Genomic DNA, 13,337 nt, shown 5'->3' with positions numbered 1-13,337 from the left:
CCTAGTCCTCATCGTGCTGTTCCCTGCCCCGTGCTGCAATAGCGCTTTCCCCCTAAATATTTTTTGTTGGCGCTTCAGGACTCCCTTGAATATGCGGACAACCTCCTTGGTCCTGAGCGGACCATTTCATTCACCAACAGAGTTCACTAGAGGAAGCTGTTATGTGTTTATTGCTTTTTAAAATATTAATATTGATATTGATGTGGCATTTATTGGACTCGACGCTGAGCTCTCTCCCCCCCCCCCCGGCTAATGCTTTTAAAAGTTCTTTAGCTTACCTGTGGATTTCTGTAAACCGCTTTGAGTACTGATGTGATGCTCCAACAGATCACTTCCAGGGGCATATGGCTCTTCGGAAGGAAGGTTCCTTACCCTTGGTCTGCTTGTTTGAAATGGCAGGTTACATTTTTCAAAGAAAGAAACAAACCAGCCTATTAACCCAGAAAACTGCAGGAGTAAAGTGGCAAAATCTGAAGCGGTATACGGTATACTTGCATTCAGTGCCGGATTTGCGTATAAGCTAAACAAGCTATAGCTTAGGGCCCCACTCTCTTGGGGGCCCCAAAAGAATTAAAGGGGAAAAAACCTGGATGTACATTTCCAAAATATAAGATAAAAAACAAATAAAATAAAACTTACATACAGCAACAGTGTTTTGTGTTGTGTAGGCTCCTATGATGTAAGTAATGGGCCCCGTCTGCTAGCCTGCTCCCTAAAATATCCCTGGTTTGCTCATTTCTATATATAGGGTGCCTACATTCTGCATGGACTGGTTGCATGCCAAAATGGCTTTAGATACCTCTTAGGTCCATATATTAGCATATAGCATATATTCAACACACACAAAAAACAGTGACAATTTGTTGTTGACAAAGGACAGCTGGACATATAAATGGCCCTATTACCTTCAGTAGCTTAGGGCCTCACCAAACCTAAATCTGGCCCTGCCTGCATTCAGTTTTCCCTGTTTACATGTGAGAACAGAAGCATGCATGTGCGGAAAAGGTGGAGTAGTGGCAACTTTGTCCAACGACATTCATCATTGTGTCCGACCGCACCCATTGTTGTGAACGAAATTTAGCTGGTGGCAAGCTGGTATGTTGACCAAAAAGCCACATTTCCATAACACAACGGGTCCTTGCAGTGGAAAAGGAACATCAGAACACAGGACAGAGGCACTAGCATTACAACTGTGAAAAGCAAGACAACACAACCCATGTCTGAATGTGCCCGGTGTTGCCACTTTATTGCCTTAGCGCAACAAAATCAGGACAGCCACACCGCCTGGGACATTTGTGGTATGAAGAGTCCCAGGATTTCAGCAGGAAGTGAAAGGAAATGCCCAGATTGGAAATGAAGCAGTATACCCGTCCTAAAATGTTTGCACGTGCAAATGGTATTGAGAGCAGGTTTGCTCAGGTATAATCATGAGCACAAATCTCAGGTAGCATAATGGGTCAGTGTGCCTGGCTGTTAAGCAGAAAGTTGGTGGTTCAAGCCCACCTAGGGATGGCCGTGGGCAGGATTTGTGCATTGCTGGGGGTTGGACTGGATGACCCTCGGAGTCCCTTCCGACTCTACAGTTGAATACAGAATAGGAAAGATGCTTGGAGGGAGCTGCTCCCTTTTCGTTCATAATTTCTTCACCCCACACTTTCCAATGGAATATCCTGCCACACTTTCCAACCTACAAAAAAAGCTCCCTTTACTTCAGTGGATTTGTCAAGTACTTGAATCCTCTCTAATAGCCCAAACCTCAAGTTGTGGTCCATGCTTGATTCCCTCTCACAGAGCATTGACAACATGGGAGCATCCTTGGGCTTCAACCCTAGACTGTATTTACTTGGAAATGAGCCCCACTCAACTCAGTGGGAGTTGCTTCTAAATAGACATGAGCAGGATTGCATTGCTGAGGTTGCCACTCCTCTCCTTCACTCAAAGACATCAAAAGGAGTCATGTGTGGTTTGTGTGTGTTTTTTGTTTATTAAGGGCACAGCTCCGTGGTCCCCCCCTCCACTGTCTCTCACACAGCACCGCGGCACCCGCACCAGCTTCATGCGCTCAGAATCAGCGGTTGTTGCTCCTCGGCCATTTCCTCGCCCGGCGAGATCTCGTAAATGACGCAGAGGGACGAATACAGGCAGCCGACAAAGGAGACCACGCTGGAAAAGTACATCACCCCATTGGCGCTGCCCACGGCAGCTGTCAAAGGCCCCATCACTATGGAGACGAGGATCTGAGCCAGGAAATACTGGCAGCTCAGGAGGGAGATGTCCACCCCCATGCCTCTTTTGGTGCCGTCTTCATTCGATCCTGCGAACTGTTCAGGGGACAGGGGAAAAGGCCTCTGGTTGGAAAACGGTTTCTCTGCAGAGGCGGCTGGCACCCCTTGGGAGTGGTGGGACGGAGCGCAGGGAGGCCAACCATTTAGGAGGGCTGCAGGTTTTGATACCCGTGAAATGGAAACAACCGCCCCACCCCCCACTGCGATACATTGGGAGCTGCCAAACCCGAGGCTCACCTTTTTACTCTGGTAGTAGTCGCACAGCAGCGAGTATGGAAGCGTGCAGAGTGTCGAAAACAAAATGCCGTAAGTTACGCACAGCGATAAAATGACGTAGACGTTCCGCGACAGCGTCGCCAGTCCTGTGCCAAGCCCGAAGGCGAGGTAGGCTATAAAATACAGCGTGCGGATGCTGAAATATTCCTCCAGTTTTTCCAGGGAGGCTGTGGAATAAAAAGGACGTTGGCTATTCTCTCGAGCAGATCCGGCGCGTTTTGCTGTGCCCAAGGGGCAACTCCAATTGCGGCATCACCTCCCAGCTAGATGGCAACGCTTGGGGTGGGGGGAAGATGGGAGACCCTCTAGAAGTTGTGAGACTCCAACTTCCATCACCCCCAGCCATTAATACTAATGTAGAGTAATGGCGGGAGTTGTCCAGCGATATCCAATGTCGCCTCTCCTTTGAACATTCATCTGTTTTGGCCCCTACTCTCTGGTGCTCTCAAGACAGAGGTTGGATGCTTATCTGTCATATATGATTTAGTTGAGATTCCTCCATTGCAGAGGGTTGGCCTCGGTGACCCTTTTGGTCCCTTCCAACTCTACAATCCTATGATTCAAAACTGCTACTATTTACATGCGTGTTGGACTGCAGTGAGGGATCCAGATGTTGCTTTCAAACATGGGATGATGGGAGCTGGAGCCCAGCAACATCCGGGGGGCACAGTTCCCCCAGCCCTGCCATCGTGTATAAGAAATCATTGTTTTGGTGTGGCAGCACCCACCCTTTGGAACTCCCTGCCTATTGACAGAAGTGGAGAGTGGCGAACCTGGGCTTGCAGCAGCAGCAGGGCAGAGGGAGGGGGGTGGCAGAGTGGCATGGGCATTGGGCAAGCTGCAAAGGTTTGGCAAGAAGAAAGGGGGGTGCTTGCAGAATGCTCTCCCCAGGAAGGCACGCCTGGTGCCATCATTCATTCTAGGTTCATTGGAGTAATAATAATAATAATAATATAATAATAATAATAATAATAATAATAATAATAATAATTTATTATTTATACCCCGCCCATCTGGCTGGGTTCCCCCAGCCACCCTGGGCGGCTTCCAACAAAATATTAAAATACAGAAATCCATCAAACATTAAAAGCTTCCCTAAACAGGGCTGCCTTAAGATGCCTTCTAAAGGTCTGGTAATTGTTGTTCTCTTTGACCTCTGGTGGGAGGGCATTCCACAGGGTGGGTGCCACTACCAAGAAGGCCCTCTGCCTGGTTCCCTGTAACTTGGCTTCTCGTACTGTCTTTGGCGAGGAGTAAAGGGATTGGGGCTGTGGGCAGGGGGTTCAGGGGTGGGTGGGTAGGTGCCTTGAAGGGCAAACTTGAGTAGGAGCATGAGCCCCATGTGTTTATACATTCACATTCATGAATGTGCACAGACGTTATGCAAAGCCGTGGCAATGTTCAAAACCAGACTGCATGTGCCCTGCAAAAAAAATGCTCCATGGCGAAGGCCGGAGCAGGTTTTGTACCTGAATAGAAGGCGGCGCTGAACGCATAGATACACATGCCCCAGCAGCCCATGGTGACTCCGGCGTTGTACTTCTGATACTCTGCAGAATCGTGAGGGGCTTTGGGGTCCCCTTGGAAGACCACCTCTCCCATGAAGTCGGTATAGAACAAGAGCATCCCTTCGAAGGAGAGCCAGCCTGGGGGAGGAATCGGAAGACAGTGAGGGAGGCAGCATGGTTTGGAAGGCGAGAAAACCAAGCGGCGGTTATGCAAGGCAGCGTGGTTCCAAGGACGTGGAAACCCCGGGGCTATATAGAGAAGCAGTGATTTGTATAAAGAAAAATGAAATTGATCGAGTAACACTTGCAGAAAGCCAGCCCGTTTGCATGGGGCTCTTGACATCTGCCCTGAAGTTTCTCTGATGGCACCACTACCGTTTAACTTGCAGTCTCACCCATTCCACAATGCTGGCACTGTTGTTGACATTTGCTGATTGATAATAGTAGGGCTTGCCGATCAGAAGGTCGGCGGTTCGAATCACCGTGACGGCATGAGCTCCCGTTGCTCGGTCCCAGCTCCTGCCAACCTAGCAGTTCGAAAGCACGTCAAAGTGCAAGTAGATAAATAGGTACCGCTCTGGTGGGAGAAGGTAAACGGCGTTTCCGTGCGCTGCTCTGGTTCACCAGAAGCGGCTTAGTCATGTTGGCCAAATGACCTGGAAGCTGTCTGGCAGGGCCGTCTTAAGCATATTGGGCGCTGTGGTGCGAAGATCGCTCCGGCGCCCCCGCCCCACCCCGTTTACCACCACGGCTGTCTGGTGGGTGCAGCACGCAGGGCCCCCATGGCGCCCTGCACCACCCAGCCTTGCCTTAGAGCCAGCCCTGCTGTCTGTGGACAAACGCCGGCTCCCTCGGCCTATAGAGCGAGATGGGTGCCACAACTCCAGAGTCGTTCGCGACTGGACTTAACTGTCAGGGGTACCTTTACCTTTTATGAATTAGGTACCAGGTTGCATCCCTAAGGTTTTCCCCACTAGTTCGAAATTGCAAGGCCAAAAAGGCTGTAGATTCTTTCAACCCTCGGCTCTTTTGTGTGTTCCTCTCTCTTCCACGCTGTCCGGGAAGTGGCTTTTCCAGAACAATCAAGACAGCATGCTTAAACTAAAACAGCCAGTGCCACGCATCCAACAAATAACTGTGAAAGTGGCGAATAATAATTTGAATGGGATGCAAATAAAAATCAACAAAAGGATGAAGGAGAAACTCAGCTCAGTACAAATTTGAAGATGAATCTGCCATATTTTCACTTTCTTAAATAATATGCGAGCCAAACACAACTATCCTTCAAAATTCGTACTTATCCACATTGTGCATTGCAGTTCTCACAACAATGTATACAGACATGCAAATACTATGGGAAAGTGTGCATTTAAAGATGTGTCCATTTTTAAAAACCGTTATTTAAATGCAAATAGCTGCAAAATTTGGAGAACTGAATTTAAGATTGGAAAAATAGAAGGAACTGGGAGAATCAAAATGGACAGAGCCTCCCATCCCTGTGCTGGCAGTTTCAGGTGCCCAGAAAATGTACTTTGTCCACTACGGTTAATAAGTTTAAAAACACACAGAGACAGACACATTTTATCCAGTAGCTCTGTTTGGCAGAAGTCAGCCAAAATCGGGGCCTCATCTTGGGCAAACGTTGAAGACCAGCAAGTGGCCCTGCAAAACTACTGCTTTGGAGGCATTGTGAAGTCTTGGGACCACAAATGTGCAAATATAGCCAAAGCAGGATCAACTCACAGGTTTACCTAGGAAGTGGTTGATGCAGAGGTTGCGCAAGGGTTTGGGCATCCGGCAGATGGTTGAGCAAAGGAGCTTCATTGAAAGTGGCTGCTCAGACAGTTCGCTCGATCCGTTCAATTCACTCTCGTACTTGACCCCGTTCAGCAAAATGTTTGCTACCTGCACCACAAAGAGGATTCCCTGATCGGCATTCAAAAACGTACAAATAACATGGAACGGGAGCTGAGCAGGAAGAGCAAAAAGTCTCCGGAGTAAGATCTTTTTTCCAGACTTGATTTACAGTGCTGTTTCCCCCAGTAAAATGCACTTGTGCCCCCAGCGTGTCTGCGTGGAAAGTGCTGTTGAGGTATTCAGTGATACTGTACCCTTAATTAGAAACTTCCTCCATCCACCTTTGGCTTTCAATGGCTTTCTGTGCTGTTCAGCCCAGCGTTAACTGATGAATTGCTCCTTTACTACCCCATAACTAAGTAAGTTCCTGTACCCCACAAGGACAAAACATTTCATTGCAGGTTCCCCTCTTGAGAACAAGAATAATGGGAGGAAATCAGCCACTGAAGCTGGGGCAGGATTTAACCTACTAAGGATAAGAGAGGAGGTTGATTAAGCAGCTGAACCAAACTGGAAAGCATTATAGACAGAATCAGCAAGAAGGAAACTTCTAATTCAAGTTGCAGGGGCCTTTTGCTGAACTTGACTACTAAATAATCATTTCCACCACTCACCTGTTGGCTGAAGGTTACGTTCCTTCTCCTACTGCTCTCGGGGAGATTCCCTGTGATAATATCCGGGATGGCTAAAGTCTGCGGTCTTTTCAGGATTCCCGACGACCGTGGTTTTATCGCGTCCAGGGAACCCACCCTCAGGCCGTCTCCCTCTGGCCCAAGCACCCCGACATTCTCTCCTGCTTCGAAGGCGGCACTTTCGTGGCAGTGGAATCCTTCGGGGGCCCTAGGGAGGCTGACACTCATGCCCTGCCGGGGCAAGCTAGCCGGGATGCTCAAGTAGCCATCGTGCCCTGCCGTGAAGCAGTCGATGAGCACGCTGTCAATATTCGAGGTCCCGAAAGATGAGGCGAACTCGCTCAGCCCCGTCAAGGAGTTGTCCCGGCTGATGAGGCTGCCGTACTTGGGCGTGAGCGGGCTGAGCGGGGAAATGGGGCTCGTGAAACTGGCATACAAACGGACGGGGTTCTGGGCCGTGAGGTTTTCGTTCCCGCAGTCCTCGAAGAGAAGGGGCGGCGAAGGAGGAAGAGGGAAGTTGGGGCTCTTCATCACCTTCTTCAGCTTGCTGAAAGACTGCAAGGGCCTTTCGGGAATGCTGACTAGAGTCAAGGCAGTCGCTAGCGTCAGCGTGATTGAGGTAAAAATGTAAATGACCCGGAGCTGGCCCCCTGCCGCCCTGCCGAAGCCAGTCCTGTCCCAGTTGATTCCTCCCACAACGTAGCCAAAGCCACCTCCGAGACCTGCCAAGAGGAGAGGGGAACAGAGTTGAAATCGCCTCTCGCAGGCACTTACGAAGCTGCCTTATAACAGTTCATGTCATTGGTCAATTTAGCTCAGTATTGCCTACACTATCAGGCAGCAGCTCTCCAGGCTTTCAAACAGCGGGTTGGACTAGATGACCTGTTGGGTCACTTCCAAGGCTACCATTCCATGATTCTAGAGTTCTCTCACAGCCCTATCTGGAGATGCATTCGGAGAGCCTGCTTGGTTTAGTGGTTAGTGTGTCGGACCAGGACCCGGAGACTGGGCCATGCAGTCTCTTAGCCTAACCCACTTCACAGGATAATAATAAAAATTCCTTCCAGTAGCACCTTAGAGACCAACTAAGTTTGTCATAGGTATGAGCTTTTGTGTGCATGCACACTTCTTCAGATACACTGAAACAGAAGTGTAAATGCACACGAAAGCTCATACCTATGACAAACTTAGTTGATCTCTAAGGTGCTACTGGAAGGAATTTTTTTAATTATTATTTTGTTTTGACTACGTCAGACCAACACGGCTACCTACCTGTAACTACCACTTCACAGGGTTGTTATCAGGATAATATGGGTGGGGGAGAACCATGGACACCACCTTTAGATCCTTGGAAGAGAGGTGGGTATAAACATTATACATAAATGCCCAGAGACTTAAGAGGCTGAGCTATGATGAATCATAAAATTGCCCAGGTCAGGTCTCACCTCTGCCATGAAAATGCCTAAATGTCCTTACACCCACATTTTCTTCCTCTTAGCTTTATCTGTCCATCTGATACCGGTAATGCATAATAATCCAGACTTATCTTTCAATGTTGCTGTAAGGAGTGCTTTTTTCCTGGGGGGTAAGCATACCCCTAAAGATTTTGTGGATCTAAGTTTGTTCTGATTGTGGAGCAGTATTTCAATATGAGTAGGAAAATGAGAGTACCACTAAGCATTTGTTTGGGGGGGGGGGTAAGCACTGGCTATTAGGATTATTTAAATGACTTGAATTTAGTTAAGCTCAAGGCAGCATACATGGTTCTGCACACACCCAACCAGCCTGTGAGGTAGGCTCAGCTCAGAGATAATAGCAGACCCAAGGGTACCAAGCGAAGTGTGGATTTGAACCCAGATCTCCCATACGCTATACTGTCTCACACTTTACAGCAAAATAATATGTGTTATGTCTCAGAGCACTCTAAAATCACCAACTACGTTTAAGAACTTGCCCTCCACTTTACTTTTTCCTCCTCCCTCCCTGCTGTTCCCTTTTTCCTTGCTTGCTGTGACATTTCGGTTTGTAAACCCGAGGGGCAGAACCATCTCAGCAGCCAATCTGGGCATCTTTTCAGCTAGAGGGCCAGGTCTAAATGCTGAAAATAAGCCAACGCCCAGCACTGCCATTGCCGATATGCCAAAAACCTCACCAGCTAGCAGCGCGTGCATGTTGAGTCCTCGGTCCTGATCCGACGGGCTGCACACGTCCATCATGTAGGCATGGCTGGGGTTGTCTGCAGAGTCGGCACAGAAGTCCATCAAAATGACTCCGCAGATGGTGAACGCAATTCCCCACTTGTGGTCACTCACAGTGTCGGTCAAGGCCGTGCCCATATCCCTGCCGTTCAGCATCAGCGAAAGGCCCATCAATGCCCCTGAGGAGGAGGAAGAGGAGGAGGAACCAAATCAAGGCAGCCAGAAAACAGCAAAGAAGGCTCGGGTTCAAGTTGGTACTTTTTCATGAGCCACACATTGGTTGCGTTCCCTTCTGGGCAACTTTCCAGGCGTCACATGCCAGTGGCGGATAGAACAACAGTTGTAAATGTTGCCTTGGGTCTGGAAACCAAGCTTTATGAAGAACGGTTGGGGGAGTTGGTTGTGTTTAGCCTGGAGAAGAGGAGACTGGGAGATGACATGAGAGCCATTGCCATGGACTGGTTGGTAGCAGAGGAATGGTGGGAGGAACAAGCTGCGGAACCCCCAAGGGAAGAAGGCTCAGAGCCCAGGGATTGGTGGTGGGACAAGGGTAGGTGGTCAGAGGGAGACAAGGGAAAAGACTGAGAAGAGGAAGTGTTGTAAGCTGAAGAGTTAACAGGGCTTCGTGAGCGGGGAGAGTCTGTGGCAGAGAGAAGGCCAGAATCGGAAGCTGAAGCAGGTGAGTGAGAGGAGGGATGCCAAGAGGCAGAGTGGAATCAGGTTGGTGAAGAAGCACAGGTGTCTCTCCCTCCTGCTGTGACAAGCCCCTCTCCCTGCTGGTCTCCCAAGAACCAGAAGAGGCATGAAAAGGGAGGAGGAGAGGTTGGCTGCATGCCAACACAGTCTCCGATTGCTTAGTGAAAGCCCCAAGAAGGCAGGGAATTTCAGACTCAGCAACTGATTTTCATGGAGGAAGACTGCTAGACATGAGCTGCTGTACTCATTAGGCCTAAGACTCAAGACTGTGCAGATAGTGTTTTTGCTAAGAAATAGTGAAGTCCAACATTCTGCTGCAGTTCCCACTTGTTTTGACATAGAACAGAAACATATCTACAACTATGTGCAAGTAAATTCTGATAAGCAATGACTGGGAATTACATCGTGCCAGAATGAAGGGGGGGCAAGGAGGGGAATAAAAGGACAACACGGATGCACTGTAAGTCTGGAAGGCATTAGAAGAGAAGAGGTCAAACAAAGCATCTATTTACCAATTGCCAGGACCAGGATGAAGGGTCTCCTCCGTCCAAAAGGTGAGGTGCACCTGTCGCTCCAGGCGCCCAGCAGGGGCTGTAGCAGGAAACCTGGAAGAGAGAAGAAGGGAGATGGGTCATTCCTCCATATGTGGTGAAAATGGTTTAAAAAAACAACAACACTAAAGGCTTTTGGGAAATGATATATAATGAAATGAAGAAATGTTTAAATGGGTTATTCCCAAAAGACCAGAACCTTTCCTTGAAGATATAATAGGGACAGAAGTTCCAAAGAAGATGACTAAACTAGTTATGTATGTGAAAACAGCAGCTAGAATATTATATGCACAGAAATGAAAAGAAGAAGAAGAGTTTGGATTTGATATTCCGCTTTATCACTACCCGAAGGAGTCTCAAAGCAGCTAACAGTCTCCTTTCCCCTCCTCCCCCACAACAAACACTCTGTGAGATAAATGGGCTGAGAGACTTCAGAGAAGTGTGACTAGCCCAAGGTCACCCAGCAGCTGCATGTGGAAGAGCGGAGACGCGAACCCGGTTCCCCAGATTATGAGTCTATGCTCTTAACCACTACACCACACTGGCTCTCGGGAGGAATGGCCATAACAACAACAACAACAACAACAATTTATTATTTATACCCTACCCATCTGGCCACTCTGGGCGGCTTCCAACAAAAGATTAAAACACAAACACAATCATTCATCAAATATTAAAAACTTCCCTAAACAGGGCTGCCTTCAGATGCAGAAATGGCAAAGCTGACAGCAAAATTTAAAGATAAAAACGACAAACTTTTCACAGAAGAATGGAGGCCTTTTGGGAATGATTTTTAAAAATAAATAAACCACCATAGTCAAATGAAATCATCAGCTGGATTCGAGATAAAAGCAGCGGAAGGCAAATGCTAAGATAACAGTAAATGGAGAAACTTTTAGTAATAGATAAAGATATAATACAGTTGAAAATGTTTCAGTGGAAACACTGTGGAGGTGGGGATTTAGGAAACAATGTAATTATTAGATATGGAGTTTATTTTGAAAATGTTTGGAAATTTCAATAAAAAATTATATTGCCCCCCCCCCCCCCGAAAAAGAGTTGGAAAGAAGAGCATCATCCAGCACTTTCTGACCAGGGAGAGTAAGACAGAGGTCTCAGATAAAGGCCAATCTGTGTTGGGCTGTACCACTTCAGCCTGTGACTGGGGACCAGCAGGAGGGGATTGCCCTTAGGAACTTCGCACGTCCATGCAACCAATCCCTGCTCAGAGCAGACCCATCAGAATGAATGGCACTGAGCTAGCTGCCCCTGTTGACTTCAGTGGGTCTACAACACTGAGTAGGACTAGCGCTGGACACAACCCAGCCACAGTTCGCTTTGCCAAGTCCCACCAGTTCCCAGAGCAGTGAAGCTCACTTCCTAAGGATCGGGGCCCCAGAACTCACCCAGTATTGGGCTGATGAACCAGACCATCCCGTACAGCTGATCCGGCAAGCCCATCTGGAGCAAGACAGGCGTCACGTAGGCAGTCTCCATGGCGTAGCTGAACTCGATCCCGAAGAGAATGCACCCATTGAACAACAGTTCCCAGAAGGACCTCTGCGGGTGGATCTCACCAAAGTGGACCCGGTCGATGGGGCAAGGGGTGTTGGGCGGAGGGGGAGGCGAAGGCCGGATGTGTTTCCTCCTCTTCGGGTGCCGCTTGAAGTTGTTGGCCCGGTGGCTGATGTGGCGGGTGACGGATCCAGAATACCCTGCCATCTGGGACCTCCACAGTTCCTGAGACGATAACGTGGGGAAGAGGGCATCGCTGGAAGGGCTCGCTGTGGTGGGAGGAATCATCGTGGATTTGGCCTGCAGAGAAAAGCCAGCGCTTTATCTTTACTTATTCTTTGCAACGTTTATCAGCTGCCCTAAACCAGACAGGCTTGTAATACGGAGTGGTAGTTTCAGCTGCACAGATCTGCCTTCCTGCAAGGCACAGGGTTGGACTAGATGACAATTGGGGATCCATCCCAACTCTACAGGGGGGTGGGGTTAGGGTTTTTTGGTTTTGTTTTGGCCGGGGGTATTCTGTAGCGTGGCATCGGTCGCAACCAAACCATACTTTTAAAGCACGTTGGGTCACATTCAGCAAAACAACTGCGCTAGCTTTGAGCCAGCACAATGAGTTCCTCTAGTGCAAAGTTACCCAGACTTCTGTCTCCAGATGATTTTGGACTACAGTTCCCATCATCCTGTGGGAATGTTGAGGATAGTAGGAGAGGATATATTGATTAGCATTATCCTTCCTCACTCACACTAGTGAGCTAGTAGCAGAGGACATTCCCTTGTACATAGCAGGAAGCTAGTTGATAGATCCCTTAGAACCTTTTGAGTTAAGCAATCCAGTCTGGCTTGTCCAGATTGGATTGTTCCTGGTAAATTCCCTTTGTTCCCTCTTAAAAAACAATAATGGCACAACAGTCTTCTTTTAGAAAGTAATGATAAGGTTTGTGTACATTCAGTTCATAGTATGGTCCTGAAGGCAGGCTTTAGCTTTTAGTTGCAGTTACAGAGAAGGGTGTGGGTTCATCCTCTTGTGAGGAATGAGCCCATGTGCTGCTGGCTGAGAGCCAGCACACAGCAAAAGAGCATATCAAGAGAGTCAAGAGAGAAGGGCGAAAGGGGGAAGATGGCTGCCTGACCAGCCCTTTTATGGGGTCTGTCAGGGTCACACATGCAGGGGGAGGATGCTCCAGTCCAGGTGTGACAGGAAGTCCTCCTGGCTGGAGCAACATTCCCCTGTGTGTCCACTCTGGGCCAACAGGAAATGTTGTATTTGACTGCTTTTGTGATGTTAAATCCTATACATCTCTGACCACAGGTCCTGCTAGCTAGGGATGATAGGAGTTGTAGTCCAAAAAGAGCTGGAGACCCAAGTTGGGGAAACCCGGCTCCACTGCAATGGAGCTATCTACCGCTCTCCTTTGCCTGTATGTCCTCCCCACACACACACATCCCTGCCCTAATTCAGTTCTGTGGGGTCGGGAGACTCCCCCAAAGCAGGACGCAGGGGGAGTAGAGGGGGAAATGCTTGCGCTGACAGAGTGCTGTTGAATTCTGCCCATTGCTTCTGCCGAGGACTTCTGGGAACTGTCGGGAGCAGGAAACTGCAACCCCCAGGATCCTTTAGGGGAAACCAAGCACTCAAGTGTATGGTGCAGATGTGACCTACGAAGCAACGATCGTGCATTGGTGGTGGCTTTTTTACCAGTTCGCCCACACATCATTAAACTTTGTTCACTGTTCTGCAATGCTTCCCCCATAGTTTTATGACATAACTTCATCAAATAATTCCGGGGCTGTGTGCAAAAAGTGTGAATGCAATTAA

The 13,337-nt window shown here is 48.5% G+C and overlaps 1 protein-coding gene across 4 annotated transcripts; it reads right to left on the bottom strand.

The window, feature by feature from the left end:
- Window positions 1-2,017: 2,017 nt before the first annotated feature.
- On the bottom strand, window positions 2,018-11,806 carry SLC45A1 (solute carrier family 45 member 1). 4 transcript variants are annotated; one of them, XM_035119905.1, is made up of 8 exons: window positions 11,410-11,806; window positions 9,965-10,057; window positions 8,711-8,935; window positions 6,541-7,280; window positions 5,816-5,974; window positions 4,031-4,226; window positions 2,523-2,728; window positions 2,018-2,321 (listed from the first exon to the last, which is right to left on the bottom strand). In XM_035119905.1, the coding sequence occupies exons 1-8, from the start codon at window positions 11,804-11,806 to the stop codon at window positions 2,055-2,057; spliced, it is 2,283 nt and encodes a 760-aa protein (XP_034975796.1). In that variant the 3' UTR covers window positions 2,018-2,054. The 4 variants fall into 4 exon arrangements, with proteins under 4 accessions (XP_034975796.1, XP_034975797.1, XP_034975798.1 ...); XM_035119906.1 differs by having other exon boundaries at window positions 4,031-4,207; window positions 5,821-5,974; XM_035119907.1 differs by lacking the exon at window positions 9,965-10,057.
- Window positions 11,807-13,337: the final 1,531 nt, after the last annotated feature.

The sequence above is a fragment of the Zootoca vivipara genome, chromosome 6 (genome assembly GCF_963506605.1).
Source record: "Zootoca vivipara chromosome 6, rZooViv1.1, whole genome shotgun sequence".
NCBI lineage: Eukaryota > Metazoa > Chordata > Lepidosauria > Squamata > Lacertidae > Zootoca > Zootoca vivipara.
The sequence above is the reverse complement of the archived record's forward strand: the minus strand, read 5'-3'. Positions and strand labels throughout refer to the sequence as shown.